Source organism: Macaca nemestrina, chromosome 5, assembly GCF_043159975.1.
Source record: "Macaca nemestrina isolate mMacNem1 chromosome 5, mMacNem.hap1, whole genome shotgun sequence".
In the NCBI taxonomy this organism is placed as follows: Eukaryota; Metazoa; Chordata; class Mammalia; order Primates; family Cercopithecidae; genus Macaca; species Macaca nemestrina.
The window spans coordinates 146,007,466-146,025,126 of record NC_092129.1 but is presented as its reverse complement, the minus strand read 5'-3'; the positions used below and the strand labels follow the sequence as shown (position 1 = coordinate 146,025,126).

Below are 17,661 nucleotides of genomic sequence, written 5' to 3'. Positions count from 1 at the left end.
TAAACAGGATGGGCTCACGCCTGTACTCCCAGCACTTTGGGAGGCCAAGACAGGTGGATCACCTGAGGTCAGGAGTTTGAGACCAGCCTGACCAACATGGTGAAAGCCCATCTCTACTAAAAATACAAAAATTAGCCGGGGGTGGTGGTGCATGCCTATAGCAGCCCCAGTTACTCTACTTGGGAGGCTGAGGCAGGAGAATCTCTTGAACCCGGAAGGCAGAGGTTGCAGTGAGCCGAGATTGTGCCACTGCACTCCAGTCTGGGTGACAGAGCAAGACTCTGTCTCAAAATAAAATAAAATAAAATAAACATAAATAAAAATAAACAGGATGAGGGGTGTTTGAGACTTGCCAGGTGCTATGGACTGTAAGGGGTGGCTGCTTATGGGATTGAGAGGGAAGCAATTTTGATGGGGGAAGAGTACAAAGGCAGGGTCTGGAGTCAGCCCAGAGGAGAGGCAGGTAAGAGCAGAGGAGCCCCTGAGTGACTGGAGGCAGGGTGTGTGCTCAGTGGGTAGGAGGAGAGCTTGCAGAGACTACAAGCTCAAGGCAGCAGGGAGTGGTGTCATGGGAAAGTGAGTGTGGCTTCCCAGGACCTGACTTCTCTGCCCTGGAGAACCAGGCAGCCAAGGGCCCGCTTGGGTGGGATGAGCCTTTGGCAGCTGCTTCTGCCTGTCTCCTTTCCAGACAGGTGCAGTCACTCACCTGCGGGCTCTTGGCTGCCCACGCCCTGACCTGGCACCTGTCCTGGCAGGGAGCACGCTGGGTAGGCTCTATCCTTAGAGCCAGGCTCTTTCCATGAGCTGCTGGCTGGAGCCTCCTGGCTCCCCCATCTGTCTGGGCCTAGACACTGTCCCTGGTGGTTCTTTCTGCTCCTTAAACTCGTGTTTGACCACCTGCTGTCCCCAGGACCAACCCCTGGCTTATCCCCAATCCTACTGCCCTTACAGGGCCCTAATAACAGTGAGCAGGTCAATCATGGTCCCCTCCCCCAACCAGACAGATCAGAGGTGTCAGAAGCTCAGAGCTGGAAGGAACCTTAACACTTACCTACTCTGTTCTCTTTGTGTACAGAGGAGGAAACTGATACCCAGAGAGGAAAAATGACTCGCCCAAAGGAACCCCGCAAATTAATGACAAAGAGGGTTCTAGAGCCTGGGCCTTCTGACTCCTATTGCAGGGTTCTTTCTACCTCCCCAAGTCCTTGGCTCTCTGTCACGGAGTCCCTACCAGCTCCAGGTCCGGTCTCTGCATGGAGACCTGACATGACCCAGGCCAGCCTCCTTGGCTCAGGAGTTCCCTCCAAGCTGCTCGGGATCTGGGGATGTGCAGGGCTCTGGGTGAGTTGTCTCAGCCCAGACACCAGGGTTTGCTCAGAGCCCAGCACTGCAGCCTTCAACCAGGGCTTTGAAGAGGCCAGGGTGGGGCCAGAGCTGGTCCTGTCGGTGTGTGGGGCCCTTTCCCTCTCCCCAAGGCCCATGAAATTGGCTGTATCTCTTCTCACCCTCCTTTGATGTAGTCAAGGAAGGTGCACTCTGACTCCACAGCAAAAGAAAGCAGGGTGACCTTGAAAACAAAAGGGAGCTTAGTCAGTGGGGAGCCTGGGGTCAGGGGAGATGGGTTACGATTCGAGAGCTGACATTGACAAAACACTTGGCATGTGCCAGTTTTGCATGCATGATTGCATGCACTGCCCACACCACCCCATGAAGTACTATTATTATCCCCACTTTATAGCCAAGGAAACTGAAACTCAAAGAGGTGACGCAATGTGCCCAAGGACACTGCCAGGGCAGAAAGGAGATCTGAAACCAGGGTGTGTCTGACTTCAGAGCCTGCACTCTTGACCTGGACAGAAGGGTCCCATCTGTGTCAGTGGAGCTGGAGTCCAAGCCAAGGGCATTAGTTTCCTCTAAGTGGGCACTGGCTCTCCAGCCCCAGGGGCCTGGGGTGGGGTGTGGAGGACAAGGGGGCCCTCCTGACATAGGCCTAACAAACTGCCAGTGCTGACCAGCTTCAGGCTTCCATGTGCCTAGAGCTATTAGTCCTGAAATGTGCCTCTTTGGATTGTGCTTATCTTAAATCTTACTGGTCCCATCTCATTCCTTTGAGACCCAAGACCCTCCCTCATAAGCAGCCCATCCTTTCCCCAGAGGTAACTGACCACCCCAGGCCCCCTCCCCCAAGCAGAGGCCTTTTAACCTATGCCCTGGCAAAGTTAGCTTTGGCTTTGCCAAGGCAGGCAGCTACCTGGCAGCTCAGTGTCATAACAATTTAGAATCAAGGAGACAAATGAAAGCCTGGCATCCTAGGCCAATTAAATGAGGCAAGATTAGGGCAGAGGACGTTTCACCTGTGTAAGAGAACAAACTCCTATCTGGTAGTTTGAGAGCCCCCTATTCATGAAGATTCAGCCGTTTTTGCAGGCTCACTGGGAGGGCCAAGTGAGAGCACCACCCTTACTTGGCAGTAAGACCCCCACCTACTGCGGTTAAGGTGTTAGGCACCTGGATGAACCGCAGGCCTCCTTCCAAGTGTGGCAGCTCAGACTCACTAGGAGTGGACCATGGCAGTGGCTTCAACCCTGACTGATGACCATGAGATGCCCTGGGGAGCTCTTAGATCATCCTGCAGCCCAGACCCATTATAGCAGAGTTTCTGGAGCTGCATGAACGTTTCAGAGATCTTTTTATTTTTAGCTCTTCACGTAAGTCTAATCTGCATGGAATGACCACTCCCTATTCCAACCCTCAGGATGAAGCAATGCCCTAACAGCCCTAACCATGCAGGTTCACCCAGGTGCTCTCAGGGTGAAAGCAGACTTTCCCCTCCTCAAAGTGTAGTGTCCCTAGACCAGCAGCATCAGCATTACCTCGATGCCAGGTAGAAAGGCAGAAATGCAGATTCTTGGCATTTTCACAAGATCCCCAGGGGATTCTGTGGACCGTAAGTAAGGGATGAAAGGCCCACTAAACACAGATTCCTAGGCCTCCTAAAGTGGAATCCCAGGGAACTGGCCTGGGTGTCTGTATTTCAACAAGCTTTCTGCATCCTGGGTGATTTTTCCTGGTGAAGATAGGGAAATGCTAGAGTAAAGGAAAGTCAAGAGACCTGGGCCTAGTCAAGAGACAAGGACCCGCTCTGTCTCCAACTCACTGTGTGACCTGGGACAAATCACATGTCCTCTCCAGGCCACAGTTTCTTCATCTCTAAAGTAAGAAGGCTGGATGAGATCAGTGGTTTTTGAATCTTTTTATTCCCAGCTGGGGAATGCTGGGGGTGCTGTCTTTCCTAGGGGAATTTGGGAAGCTGTGGGAGAGTTTTAGGGGTTCTCGTAATGACTAGGACTCTACTGGTAGCTATGGGCAGCGGCCAGGGGTGCTAAACATCCTGTGAGATGAATAATTTCCCTGCCTCAACGCTGACAGCATCCCCACTAAGAAACGCCGCAGCCTGGGACAAAGGAAATATGATTCCAAGCCCCAGTCTGTGAAGCAGTTACAATCAAAGAAATGGTGTTCAGTCCCCTTCGAATGAGCAGAGTAATTTTACAGTTCACAAGCCTGCATCTCCCATGTGTCTGTCACAGCTGCCCTGTGCAGTGGCAAGGTGGGGATAATTTATTAGTCCCACTTTACAGACAGAGAAAATGAGGTTCCTCAGAGGAACCCCAGAGCTCCCGAAGACCTCTTCTAGGTCTGGAGATACAGTCTGCCTGACTCAAATGCCCAGGCTTGGCTGCACTAGCCATGGGCCTCTAGAGTGAGGAAGGAACACAGAGAGGATGAACTTGGGTGTGTTTGCACAGCAGAGACAGTGGCTTGTTCTAGAAATGCACTGTGAGCTCCACTTCAGGGCCTTTGCACGTGCTGTTCTCTACAGCAGGAATGCTGGAATTCCCTTTTCCCGGTATCCTCAATACTTCCTCCATTGCCTGTCCCTTTACCCTTTATACTTTTTCCATAGCACTCATGATCAACTGACACACACAGGCGTGTGTGTGTGTGTGTTTGTTCTCTGTCTCCCCCCACTAGAATATAAGCACCAGGGATTTGGGTCTGTCTTGTTTCCAGCTGTGTCCGATGTGCCTAGAACAGTGCCTGGCACACAGTAGCACTCAGTAAATATTTGTTGAATAAACATATGAATGTCCTGAAGACCAGCCCCCAGAAGCCACTAGGCTGGCGTGTCATCCCAGGAAATGTCATCCCACGGTTAAGCAGGGGCAGCGCCCGTAGCAGCTGCCAGCTCTGGAGTGAGATGTCATGTTGACTCCCGTCTCTACCACTTTCTAGCTGTGTGACCTTGGCTGAGTCACTTTCCTGCTTGCAGCCTTGGTTTCCTCTTTCATGACTAGGGGATGATAATATCTGCCTCTCAGGGCAACAACCTGTGAAAAGCACCGGCATGGGGAATTTCCCAAGGTAGGGGCCCAATAAATACGACTTCTCTTCCTCTTCCTTCCTGCAGGAAGTCCCGTGGGTGTCTGCGATTCCTCATGGTAGATACGGCCAGCGCCTGTTGTGTGGTCTGCAAGTCAACTCCCTCCCCCGGCTGTTGCTCCATCTGCCCCACCCCTCCCCACCCCTCCCCACCCCTCCCCACCCCTCCCCACCCCATCTCTCTTCCACGTCTGATTCCCACACTCCGCCCGTGCGCACACACAGACGCACGGGCCTCCCTGATACCAGACCTAGCTTGGGGCTCAGAATGTCTACACCCGGCTGCAGAGAGGGGTGTGGCTACTCACTGTGCCAGAATTCACGTATTTCTTTTTCTTCATTTTCTTTTTCGGGTTTACCACCTGCAGGAAAAACCAGTTACCAGGTAAGGCGTGCTTCCAGGCAGGCAGAGTGGGTCTTGAGGGCTTCCACCCACCCCTGGGTGTGGTCCAAGCCCAGCCCCATTAGAGAGTGGGGTGTGAAGACCACGGGGGCCAGGGGAGTAGGGTTTAAGGAGGTTTTGTGGGAGACTGGTATTGAGTCTGGATTACACAACTGGGCTCTCCGATCAGACCCAGGGTCCCACGATCAACCAGGAATATTTATTTAACCTTCTCTCCAACTGCTCCCTGGAACACACCCTCCACTCAGTACAGCCAAAGAAGTCTTGGTGTTGCAAAGCAGCCCTGTCCATACCTGTCCCTTGTGTTGGTTGAGGCTGCTCCCCTCACCCAAAATGCACCCCCTTCCTCTCTCAGCCAGTTCCAATCTCCCCTGTTTCTCCTTTGGGACCCAGCCCAAGGGCTGCCCAGGGCCTCTGAGGCTCCCCTCTCCATCACCATCCCTCTTACTTGGCAGCAGGAATCTCTTTAGCTATTCTTTGAGTGTAAGCTTTAACTTCCAAAGCAGACCTGTGTCAGACAAACCGTGGGGCTAGGCTCAGAGTAGGTGCTCAGAGAAGGCTTGTTGGTGGCTAACTCACCGATCTCAAGCGGGGGTGATTGTACCCCCAGGAACATTTGGTAACCTCTGGAGACAGTTTTGGTTTTCACAACTGAGGGACTTAGTAGAGGCCAGGGATGCTGGTAAACATCCTACAGTATACAAGACAGCCGCCCATGGCACGGAATGATGCAGCCCCGAATCCCAGTGGTGCCAAAGCCAAGACTGGGCTCAGTGACGAGAGCCACCCAGCACTGCGGACCCCCGCCAGACTTCTGCACTTACTGTATTTGTATTCTCATTTGACCCTCACCAGTTTTTCTTTGTTTTGTTTTTAATAAAGGAAGTCTAAGGCACAACTTTTCCCTAATGTCCCATCAAACAAATCCAGGCAATTTTCACACCTCCTGTGCTGCCTGTTGGTTTCTGGTGAACTCATTTCCCCTTTCCCTGTCTTTGTTGCCACAGAGGTTGTCAGCTGATCTTTGCCATGGTCTCTTCTGTCTGGGTGAGTATCGCTATCTACTTCCAGAAAGAAGGAAACTAAAGCTCAGAGACACCAAGTGATTTGCCTAAGGTCACACAGCCATCTGGGTAGTGACAGGATTAGAAACCAGGTTTCCTGCCCCCAGGCCAGTGGTGCATACATTGGTGCCACCTTGATAACAGATACAAACAGATCTCTTTGACATATATTTATGGGATGGGTGAAAACATGTTTCTTCTCCCTTGGAATCATCACCTCTGTTGGAGAGAGAAGATATATCCTCAGGGCAAAAAGTGACAAGGGCCACGGAAAAAGGGGGATCACAGAAGTGTCAGGGGAGTTGGAGGAAGGAAAGACGACTCTAGGTGGGAGTGTCAGCAAAGGCTCCCTGGAGCAGGCAGTCTTGAAGGCAGACTTAGAGGGACAGGAAGGCTCTGGGCATGGAGAGATGGATGTCAGAGGAGGTTCTGTGGGAGAAATGCATAGAACCCAGGCCCAGTTTGATGGCAGAACCACAGGGTGGAAGAGTAAGTTGGGCTGGTTGGAGGAGAGCCTAGAATGCCCAGTGAAAAACGTCTGAAGGGCATTGCAGGGAACTCTGATGACCTCCAAGCTGGTAGAAGACAAAATCAGAGCAGACTCTAGGACACTGGGGCCTGGTGGAGGTGAGTGTGAGGGGAGGAGGAAGCACATCCAGGAAATATTTGCCTGGTTCTGCCACCTAATAATAGCTGTGTGACCGTAGGCAGGTTACTTAACCTCAATGTGCCTCAGTCTCCTCATCTGTAAAATGGGAATAAGAAGTGCCTGCCTCCTGGAAAGGTATGAGGATTAAGTGGGCCATTGCAAGCAAAATGCCTAGAACAGAGTTTGGAATGTAGTAAGTATTATCTATAAGTGTCTGTTGCTTTTTTCGTAGACAGGGTCTTGCTCTATGGCCCAGGCTGGAGTGCAGTGGTGGGATCATAGCTCACTGCAGCCTCGACCTCCTGGGCTCAAGCAGTCCTCCCAGGTAGCTGGGACCATAGGCACATGACACCATGCCTGGTCATTTTTTTTTTTTTTAGTAGAGATAAGATCTCACTACGTAACCCAGGCTGGTCTCAAACTCTTGGGCTCAAGCAATCCTCCTGCCTCAGCCTCCCAGAGTGCTGGGATTACAGGTGTGAGCCACTGCACCCAGTCTCAGTTGCTATTTTTTAAAATTATTACTACTACTATTACTGCCACCACTAGTACCTACAAGAGGTAATGAGGACTTGGGGGTATTGGGACAGGTGATGAGCTATGGTAGGAACAGCATCGTCAAGAAGTGACCACGCCTCTTGGTCCCTGAGGGTGGCTATAGAGGTTCAAGAGAGGGAGGGGTTGGGGTGACCAGGTAGACATGGAAGCAACTGAATTTGGGGCACAGGTGGGAAGTTCACGTGGGAGGGCAGGCAAGCTGTGCAGGTAGAAACTGAGAGCCTGGGCGAGATGGTGGGAGAGCCTGGGAGAGAAGACCAGAGCACCCTCTTTAGCACTGGAGGACGCCCCCTCCATGGGGCTACCCGGATGGTGAGGTGCTCACAGACACATTCATGGGAAAACAGCTTAAGTAGGCAAGCTGTTAAGATGAGGGCAAAATGGCAGCCCCAGTGCTGCACTGTGCCTCAGTTTCCCGATCTCTCCCTTGAGGGTGTTGAACTATCGGAATGGAGAGCATCTCAAACTTTTGCTCCAACATAGCCCTCCTAGCTGGGGAGAACAAACCTGGAGTTCTGAGAGTAACCAAAGATTTGGCCACAAGCACATTTCTTCTAAGCTTTCTATGTTATCTTTAAATTAGCCTGTATTCCACATTTCCACTCTCTAGTATAACTGCTTTAATGTTAAAGAAATGCTCTGTTCTCAGATCCCTGTTTACCCTGAAGTTTCATGCCCTCAGCCTCAGCCTCTCCAGTCCCGCCATGGTGAATCCCATGCAGGGGGGCCAGCGCCACCTAGGGGCCAGCCCAGGAGCCGCCCTTCCACTAGGTCGCCTCTTTTCTCTCTTCTTGGTGGTCAGGCCGGGTCTGAATCAGGTCTGGAATCCTCCCTCCTATGCACCTTAGGTGGGGTGGGGTGGTGGGCACTGAGGGGTTCCTAGGGGCCAGGAGAGCAGCAGCGAGTGCAACACAACCCTCACCCTGAGGACTTCATGGTCTTTGAGGGAGTGGGTAGTGTCACAAACAGAAAATAGCCAGAGGGGACCCCAGGAACACGGACAAGTGTCCACTCCAGGCTCTGGGGTGCAGCAGGTGTGCAGGTGGACACAACTTCCTGGAGGAGGAACACCCACAGGGAGGCTCCATGGACCAACAGCTCCTACCCAGGAGAAGACAGGAGGTGGAGGCACCCGTGTGAATCAAGCCCTGTAGACTGAGACAGTACGGCGGTTCAGAGAGCCTCAAATGGCAGGATGGGGCCGATTGTGGAAATGGGCAGAGGGAAGGGGCAGGGGCCACTCCTAGGGGCCTCCAAAGGCATGCGATGTGTGTTTCTATTTACATGCACAGCCAGGCGTGGTGGCTCACACCTGAAATCCCAGCACTTTGTGAGGCCAAGGCGGGTGGATCACCTGAGCTCAGGAGTTAGAGGCCAGCCTGGGTAACATGGCAAAAACCAGTCTCTACCAAAAATACACACACAAAAAAAATCACCAGGGTGGTGGTGTGTGCCTGTGGTCCCAGCTACTTGGGAGACTGAGGTGGGAGGATAGCTAGAGCCTGAAGGCGGAGGCAGAGGTTGCAGTAAGCCGAGATTGTGCCACTGCACTCCAGCCTCGGTGAGAGTGAGACTCCGTCTCAAACAAAACAAAACAAAACAAAAGAAAACAAAACAAAACAAAAAGCATGCATTCACAGATTGCGGGTGGCTGGCTGGGGAAATGGCATCCTGAATGAAGGAGCTTGGACTTCACCTTGTAGGTCAGTGGATCTCAGCTGGGGTGGAAGCATCTTTCAGTATCTCCTCCCACCTCCCGTGTGTGAACCAGGCTAAGGTGGTGGGTGGAATGCCCTAGACAGGTTTTAAGCAGGGGAGCGATGTGGTCAGATCACTGTTTTGGTGGAGTACTCTGGTTACTGTGTAGAGGACAGAAGGAAGAAAGCAGGTTGTGAGGAGGCTGTGGCAAAGCCCCACATGGGGGAGATGATGAGGTTGGTGGTGGTGGCCTGAGATGAAGGGAACCATGTCAGAAAACATGGGTGGTAGAAGGGCAGTGTTTGGTTGTGGACTGGATATGGAGTGAGGGATGGGGATGTTAAGTATGACTCCCCAGGTGCCCTGAGCCTCCATGATGGGAATATTTGAGATGAAGCTGGCTGGCCAGGAGGAGGGGAGTGCTGTGGGAGGTTTAGCCAATGCATTCAGTTTTGGAAGGCTGAGCCCCAGGAGGGGCCAGCAGACAGCTGGACATAGGAGCCTGACACCAGGGCAATGCCAGGGCCCGAGGCATGGGTCTTTATTGGCTGAAGCCTCTTCCCTCTTCAGGCAGTTCTGATTCTAGCAAGGCCTTCCTGCCCCAAACTGGCCTCCCTGCGGGACTGCCAGAGCTGAGCTCCTTTTTCAGCTGATGGCCTTCCGAAGTGTGAAGACAGTGCTTCCGCCTCCCACTGTGGTACGTTCTCTTGTTAATTACAAAGAAGCAGGGATCAACAACTGAGAAAACAAGTTAATCGAATGCTTTCTGCTCTTGGCCTGAGAGAAACGGCTCCTTCCGCGCCTGTCAAGCACCTTTACCAGCCAAGCTCCGAGAGATCTGACCCCTTCCCTTCACCTCCCTAAAATCTCCTCAAAGGAGGCCAGAGGACAGTGTCAAAGGAGGCCAGAGAACGGTGGCGTCTGCTTCTCTTTGCCTGGGGTGGGGCGGGAGAGCAGGGACAAAGACAGCTTCTCTCTTTGCAGATGCAGAAAACAAAGCAATGTACCGTATTAGAGCCCTTTCAAAGAAATTCATCCACACTCCATCTTTACAATAGCCATGTTCAATCTCCTTCAGCATGTGAATGTATAACGGGCACCTACCGTGTGCCCGGCAGTGCCCTGGCCAGTGAGGGGAGGCAACAGAAAGGTCTGTCACCTCACCAGCCCTTGGAAAGTCTACTTGGAACACAAGACCTGCCCACTCAGAACCGACATACAGGGCAAAGGAGTGGGGGTAGCATGGGATTTGGATTCAGTAATAGAACTCAAGGCCAGCTCTTCAACTTCGCTGGCTGAGTGGCTGCTAGCGTGAGGACAGTGCCAGGATGGTAGGATGGTTGTAAAATGTGAGTCTCTGGGCACACAGTGCTCAGCAGATGATGACAGAAGACAGTGCTGACCTCTGCGTCAGGCATTGTTCCATTAACTTGTTTAATTCTCAGTTTGCATGGCACAGAGTGGTTCAGGGACTTAGCCAAGGTCACATAGCTAGTAAGTGGTAGAGTCAGGATATGAACCCAAGCAGTTATTTGGGTTATAAGTATCTGCCATTAAGTGGTTTTGGCATGAACCATGACGTCTGTGGAAGCTCAGACAAGAAAAAAAGCACGGGGACAAGAGTGGCTGGGAAGACCTCTCAGAAGAGCAGGACCTGAGCTAGATTTGGAAGGTGGGGATGGAATTGCAAGAGGGAGAGCACACGGTGGAACGCGGTGGCTCAGGCCTGTAATCCCAGCACTTTGGGAGGCCAAGGCAGGAAGATCACTTGAGCCCAGGAGCTCAAGACCAGCCTGGGCAACATAGTGAGATCCTGTCTCTACAAGAAATTTAAAAAATTAGTCGGGCGTGGTGGTGCATGCTTGTGGTCCCAGCTACTCGGGAGGCTGAGGTGGGAGGGTCGCTTGAGCCTGGGAGATTGGGGCTGCAGTGAGCCAGGGCAACAGAGTGAGACCCTGTCTCAAAAAAAAAAAAAAAAAGAGGGAGAACACAACACACACGCACGCACGCACACACACACGCATGCACACACACACGCGGATATTGTCCCTTGGGGGCAAATGCTACTGTTACACCTCCAGAGAGATCAGCTGCCTTGTCCGAGGCTCTCCAGCTCTGGGGCTAGAACAAAGAAGGTATCCTGACCTCATTCTCTTGAAGCTTTCATACTGAAACGGGTAAGATACTCAGCAGGCCCTGAAACTGTTCTGATTGAAAGCACAAGGCCACCTTGAACTCAGGACCTCAGGTCTCAAGCCCAGAACCTTCGTACACTGGTCCCCCGTGCTCCTATCTCTCTCGCTTGTGGGAAGCGCTCTTTATGGGGGCACTATAACTCAGTGACTTGGAAATCAGCCAAGTCTGGGTTGTTTGTGTCTTGATTTTGTCACTTACTGAACAGTGGAACTTTGGGCAAGTTCTCACACTTCTCCAAGACTTGGTCTCCTGAACAGTAGAATGGGACAATAACGCCTATCTCTCAGGGAAGCACAAAGCCCCCAGCCCAGTGCATGGCTCACTATAGTCCTCAGTGACTGGGCCACTTAGCAGTGCAAACCCCAGATTTCGGGTGCCCACCTCACCTCATAGATGTTGAATTGGCTCTGCCCACGGGCCAGCTCCCGGTAACTGGTGGTGAACTCCCCAATGAAGTCATGGCTGCAAGGGAAGATGGCTGCTGAGACCAAGGCCAGGCTGGGCTCTGCCTCTGCCCAGCCCTAGCCTTGCACACATCCATATTTCTCTGGCTCCCAATTCTACCTGAGACTCCACTCCAGGGGCACATGCCAGCAGACAGGCTGGGTCCATGGGAAGAGAGCCCAGTGTTGCCCACAGAGGAAGAAACCTAATTGTCACCCAGCAAAGAACAGGGCCCTGGAAGAACGGCACCCACTTCTACTTGGATGCTTGTTTGACCAAGGGTATTTGGGGGACAATTGGGGAAATTTGAATATGAAGTGAATAGTGAATGGTATTTAGGAATATTGTGGCTGGGCGCGGTGGCTCACACCTATAATCCCAGCACTTTGGAAGGCCAAGGCAGGCGGATCACCTGAGGTCGGGAGTTTGAGACCAGCCTGGCCAATAAGGTGAAACCCCCATCTGTACTAAAAATACAAAAATTAGCTGGGCGTGGTGGCGGACACCTATAATCCCAGCTACTCCGGAGGCTGAGGCAGGAGAATCGCTTGAACCCAGTAGGTGGAGGTTGCTGTGAGCTGAGATCGTGCCACTGCACTCCAACCTGGGCAACCGATGGAGCGAGACTCCATCTCAGAAAAGAAAGAATATTGTTCAATGTGTCAAGTATGATAATGGCATTTGTGAGTAAGTGGGAAAATGCCCTTATTTTTTAGACATTTTCAATGAAGTATTTAAAGGTAAAATGCCATGATGTCTATAATTTAAGCTACATTAGCAAAACATAGATGAAGCAAATACAATAAAATTGAACAAATGTTAAATTCAGGTGATGGGTTTAAAAGTGTTCATTAAACCCTTCTCTAATAAGATTATTTTTAAAACACAATAGAGCAATGTCCAGCTGGGTGTCTAGAAGTGTTTTCTGCAGTGCCCACACCTCTGGAGCTTACATCAAGCACGGCCAAGACTTGTACACGGCAGAACTCCCACTGACCCCAGGGTTGGCTCCTTTAGCTTTCCCAGTCACTGCCAGAGGGCCGTGGTCAACGTGCTGGCCTGGGGCATCCAGCCGGAGACTGATGCCCAAGACGTGTCTCTGGGGCCCCGCCCTCCCCCATGAGCCTACACTGTATTGTGTCTACATATTTACAGCTCTCAGCATTCTGACTGTGAGCAACTTCCTGGTGGGACCCAGTGGCATCTGGTGGCTGGCCCCAACTGCCACAAAAGAGGAGACTATTCCAGGCAAAGAAGTATGGGAACGCCAGGGTAAGACCAGGCAAATTGCAGGTGGAAACAAGAAGCTGACTGTGAGGTAGCTGAGAGGCAAGGAGGGGAGGCCATAGCGGCTCTGGAGTTTCTTGTAGGATGGTTGGCCTCAGGGGAAGGTGAGTTCCTTGGAAGGGGGCTTGGGTCTCACCTGGAGCTGTATTTGCATAGCACTTTACATAAGATGAGACAAACCCCCTGTCCATATCACAGACTTGGGAGGTAGCAGAGGACACTGGGGGGACCTTGAAGTCCTCCTAAGTCACTCCTTGGCAGTGCCACAGAATGGAAATGTCACAAAAGTCAGGGTGACATATTTGGATTTGGCTCAACCGACAAGTAGAAGCGAGGGAGGCTTCTGGACTGAAACTTTGAGAGGCCTGCTCTTGTCCTCCTCTATGGATTCCCAGCAGTACTGGCCTCCCAAAGACCCCGAGTGGGGAGCACCCTCCCAGCAGCCAGGCACAGCCCTATGCAAGCACTGTCTCACGGCCCATGAGTCCACTCACGCCTCCTAGCTCACCCTTCCCACGGCCCATTCCCTCAGTCCTGGCTCTCTGCAAACAGCTCCTCTGATGAGCTGAGGGCCGTACGGGTACAATTGGCCTCCCCGCCAGGTTGTGGGGGGTCTCGGAGGACTGGGCTGTGTCTCGGTCGCCCCACAATGCTTAGCCCAAGGCCTCACACAGAAAATGTGTCCATGAATGCTTGAGGTTCACTAGTGCCCTAGAGCATGCACTCTTCAGAAAGCCCTAAATTCTGCCATGGGTGGGGAGATTGCGGGTACTGGCAGGCCCCTGGGCAGCTATTTGGGGAAAAGGAGGCCTCTTATGCCCCTCACATCATATCCTGCAGGAAAGAGGTCCTTTGGTGCCTCCGTGGAGCTGGAGGGGGAGGAGCTACTGTGGCAGAGGACTCCTCACACACACACACACAAACCCAGGCTCCCTCACCCGCAGAGCCGCTGAGGGTGGGAGCCTGGTCACAGCTCCCCATGGGAGGGCAGCGCCCAAACCCCTCCCCAGTGGCTGTCCCCATCCCCAACCACCTTCTCGCCCTCCTGCCTGCTTACCTGCCGTCCCGATCCCAGTCGTATACCTCCACCTTGATGGTCCTGCAAAACAAAGGCCTTTGCTGGGATGGGCCCAACCCCACACCTACGTGGCTGAGGATGGGGCCCTCTTCATGTTCCCAGACCAGATGGGGAGGCCAGGACTCCCTCTAGGCCCCAGGGCCCTGGGTGGGGAGGCAGCGGCCTGAGAGACAAGGATCTCCTTGAGGTCTTTTAGGAAAGGCCTTAGGAACAGGGCAGCCAGGGCTGCATAGGGACCACCCAGAATTTCAAGGAGGATGTGGGAAAAACAGTTGCAGACTTCAGTTCACCCCACCTTCTTCCTGGCCACTGCAGAAGGGGCCTAAGCCCAGCATGGAGCCGCACTGTGGATTCACCAGGGGTGGAGGAGCCGGGAGAGTGGGAGTGTGGTGCTCCCCAGATCTCAGGCTCCGGCAGGGGAGAGGGGAGGGGGACAAGACTGCTTGTTAACGATCTGAGGGCTTTGGGTGTGGGAGCCAGCCCTGCACATCAGGGAGGAGCCCAGGGCCCTGGCTCGGGGATGGCCCGCTGAGCTTTTCCATCCCCACGACTGGCTCCTGAGTGAGGGTGTAATTATCTTCATATTTTAGCCTGGCTGCTTTAATTAGTTTGTTTTGACTCCTATGCATGCGGATGGGCTTTGAGAGCCCATTTTATTTTTAGCCACGTTCCCATGGCAACAGGCTAGCGGACCAGAGCTGGGAGGAGGGAGGTGGAGGGTTGCAGTTAACCCTTGGCGCCAGCTGCTCGGTCCTCCAGGGATGCCCAGGAACAGGGGAGCTGCAAGGGTCCCACAGCACGGTCAGGTTTGGGGAGGTGGGAAGGGCCTGGGGAGCTGGGGTCTTCAGCCTCCAGTTTTTAGTGGGGTGCACAGAGGCAGCTCCCTGGGCCTGTCTCTGTTAACATCCCATCATCTCGCCCATCTCCTCGGGCCTGCCAGGAGTCAGCCTTGGGCTTCTGGGGCCCCCCCAGGAGGAGGCGCTGTCTCCTTTCAGATGAGCCTCCTCAGGACTGGGGGTAGGGGACAGATCCACCAAAGCAGGGCAGAAACTGTTCTGAACCAAGGAATGCCCGATAGGTTGTGCACTGGACTCCTGTACAATGGGGCAGGCCTAGAAGCCCACCATTTAAAGGAATCCTTTAAATTCTTGTGAAAAACAAAAAACCATGTCTCTTTGAGATGAATTATTGTGGAAAGGGAAAAAAATCACCTAAGCCCCTGAAGGTGGGCTGATGAGCTGGAAAGAGTGGAAAGACCACGACAGCCCTAGGCTTGGACCTGGGCCCCTCACTATGGAACCTGAAATGTCACTTAACCTCCTTGAGCCATAAACCACCATTGGAAGGAGAAGTAATAAGGGCCTTGCAGAACAGCTCAAGAACAAGCCAGTAAAGCCTGCCTGCGCATGGGAGGGCCTCTACAAAAACGCCGCCTTCCCTCCACTTCATCTGCTCTCTGATAGGATTTTTGGTTTGTTTTGTTTCTGTTTTTTGAGATGGAGTCTTGCTCTGTTGCCCAGGCTGGAGTGCAGTGGCACAATCTCAGCTCATTGCAACCTCCGCCTCCCGGATTCAAGTGATTCTCCTGCCTCAGCCTCCCGAATAGCTAGGATTACAGGCATGTGCCACCATGCCCAGCTAATTTTTTATATCTTTAGTAGAGATGGGGTTTCACCATGTTGGCCACACTGGTCTCAAACTCCTGACCTTAAGTGATCCAACCATCTCGGCCTCCCAAACTACTGGGATTACAGGCATGAGCCACGGTGCCTGGCCTCTGATAGTCTTACATATGAAATTTACTTAAATCAGGGGACACTTGAGCCCAGGTACTTGGGCTTTGCAACTCTGGATTCAAGCCTGACTGCCTGGCCAAATCAGTGGCAGTTTTTCAGACACAGACTCCCAGGCCCAGCTCTGGGCAAGACTCAGGAATCCGTTTGCAAGGCTTCCCTAGTGACTGTGCTGTGTGTGCTCTGGAGTGATGGCCTCCACCCCACTGGCAGATGGGAAAATTGAGCCCTAAGAGCCTCCAGTGACTTGCCCAGAGTCACCCAGCTGAGGGTCTGAGCCAGAAGAAGAGCAAGTCCCTGACTCCCAGTCCAGGACTTCGGTCATGGCCCCACAAGGCTGAAATCTCTCTACCCCTGCCTAGTGGCCTCCCAGTCCTTCCCCAGCCTGCTAAGCTCTGCAGGGGACCTTCAGAGACCCCAGCAAAGAATAGCTCTCCTCTGACCACCAACATCAGGTGACTAGATGGGTGATGGCCACATGCTCAGAGGCTGGAGGAGGACCCCAGTCGTGGTGAGAGTCCTGGATATCCACAAAATCCCTGGGGAAACTTTTAATCCCAGGCCAGATGGCCTGATTTAATTGGTGTGGATGGGACTCAGGCCCGGGTAGTTTTGAAAAGTTCTGTGATGGATTCTAGCCTGCAGCCAGAGCCACTGACCTTCTCTAGAAGACTGCACTGGTTTTCAAACTTGGTTGCACTTTGGAATCCCCCCAAGATTCCACATTGAAATCCCCCAAGATGACACATTGGTGTCAGCTTTAGAAATACTGACACCAATGTCTTACCTGAGAGATTCATGATCAATTGGTCTGGAGTACAACCTGGGCATGGGAATTGTTAAACGTTCCCCAGGGGATTTGAACTTGCAACCCAGGTTGAGAGCACTGAGTGTGAGATTCCTGCGCAAATTCGGCCTGGCCTCCATTAAGGCTCCAGGGATGGCTGCAGCCTGGAGGTCAGATTAGCTCAAAGGCTGCAACTCCAGCCTTGGGAGAGAAGGAGGTGAGAGAAATAGTGCCCAGAGACAGGGGAAGGCCATGGGGATAAGGGAAATAAGGCTTTCACTACTCTATTCACAGTTTTTTTTGTTTTTTTGTTTTTTTTTTTTTTGAGACAGAGTCTCACTCAGTCACCCAAGCTGGGGTGCAGTGGTACAATCTCAGCTCACTGCAACCTCTGTCTCCCGGGTTCAAGCAATTCTCCTGCCTCAGCCTCCTGAGTAGCTGGGATTACAGGCACATGCCATCACATCCAGCTAATTTGTATATTTTTAGTAGAGACGGGGTTTCACCATGGTGGCCAGGTTGGTCTCAAACTCCTGACCTCAAGTGATCCGCCCACCTTGGCCTCCCAAAATGCTGGGATTACAGGCGTGAACCAGCGTGCCCAGCCATATTCACAGTTCTGTGACCGTCCACCCTGGCTGGGCTGCCTGAAGTCATTGCAGATGCTACTTGTCACCTGCTGGACTTGGCTCCCAAACCCTTAGCACAGGGCCAACAAAAGCTGCAGTCTGGCTGACCGTGACTTCTGGGGCCAGCACCCAAAATAACAGGCTTGTTGGGTGTGGGAAAATGAAATGAGCTTCTGCAGATCACCCAATGAACACCTTATCTGGCATAAAAAGGCTTAGAACTGAGGCCTAACCTAGGAGGTGGCAAGGTGGGCAGAAAAGACCTTCGGCTCCAGGGTGAGCAGCCCTGGCTGGCAGTCCCAGCTCTTCCAAGTACTAGGTCTATTGCCCTGAGCCACTGGCTTAACCCTCAGACACTCCCCTCCTTTCCAAATCGAGAAAAGTCACACCCACTTTGGAGCTGCTGTGCAAGTGAAGTATCTCCACATACAGTCAGCACTGGACACATAAAGTTGCTCCGTTCCTGTCTACAACACTCCATCCCTTTATCCAAGCTCCTGTCTCCCAAACAATTCCCATGCTTCTTGAAAATATCAGCTCCATGAGACCAGGGATTTTTGTTTGTTTGTTTACTGCTGTATCTTCAGCTTCTAGAACCGTGCCTAGCCTATATCAGGTGCTGTATACATATT

General features: G+C 52.6%; 1 protein-coding gene across 8 annotated transcripts in view; it reads right to left on the bottom strand.

Annotated features, from left to right (window-relative positions):
- Nucleotides 1–17,661, bottom strand: part of LOC105474530 (copine 5) — a 95,635-nt gene that overhangs the window by 10,641 nt on the left and 67,333 nt on the right. For 6 of the 8 annotated variants that reach the window (XM_011729282.3, XM_071097125.1, XM_071097126.1 and 3 more), the window contains 4 exons: nt 13,800–13,841; nt 11,398–11,473; nt 4,752–4,805; nt 1,506–1,567 (listed from right to left, as the gene is read on the bottom strand). In XM_011729282.3, coding sequence (XP_011727584.1) covers nt 1,506–1,567; nt 4,752–4,805; nt 11,398–11,473; nt 13,800–13,841 — 234 coding nt within the window. Of the gene's footprint in view, nt 1–1,505; nt 1,568–4,751; nt 4,806–11,397; nt 11,474–13,799; nt 13,842–14,115; nt 14,390–17,422; nt 17,444–17,661 lie in introns of those variants that run through there. The other 2 variants (XM_071097129.1, XM_024790603.2) reach the window with 2 other exon arrangements.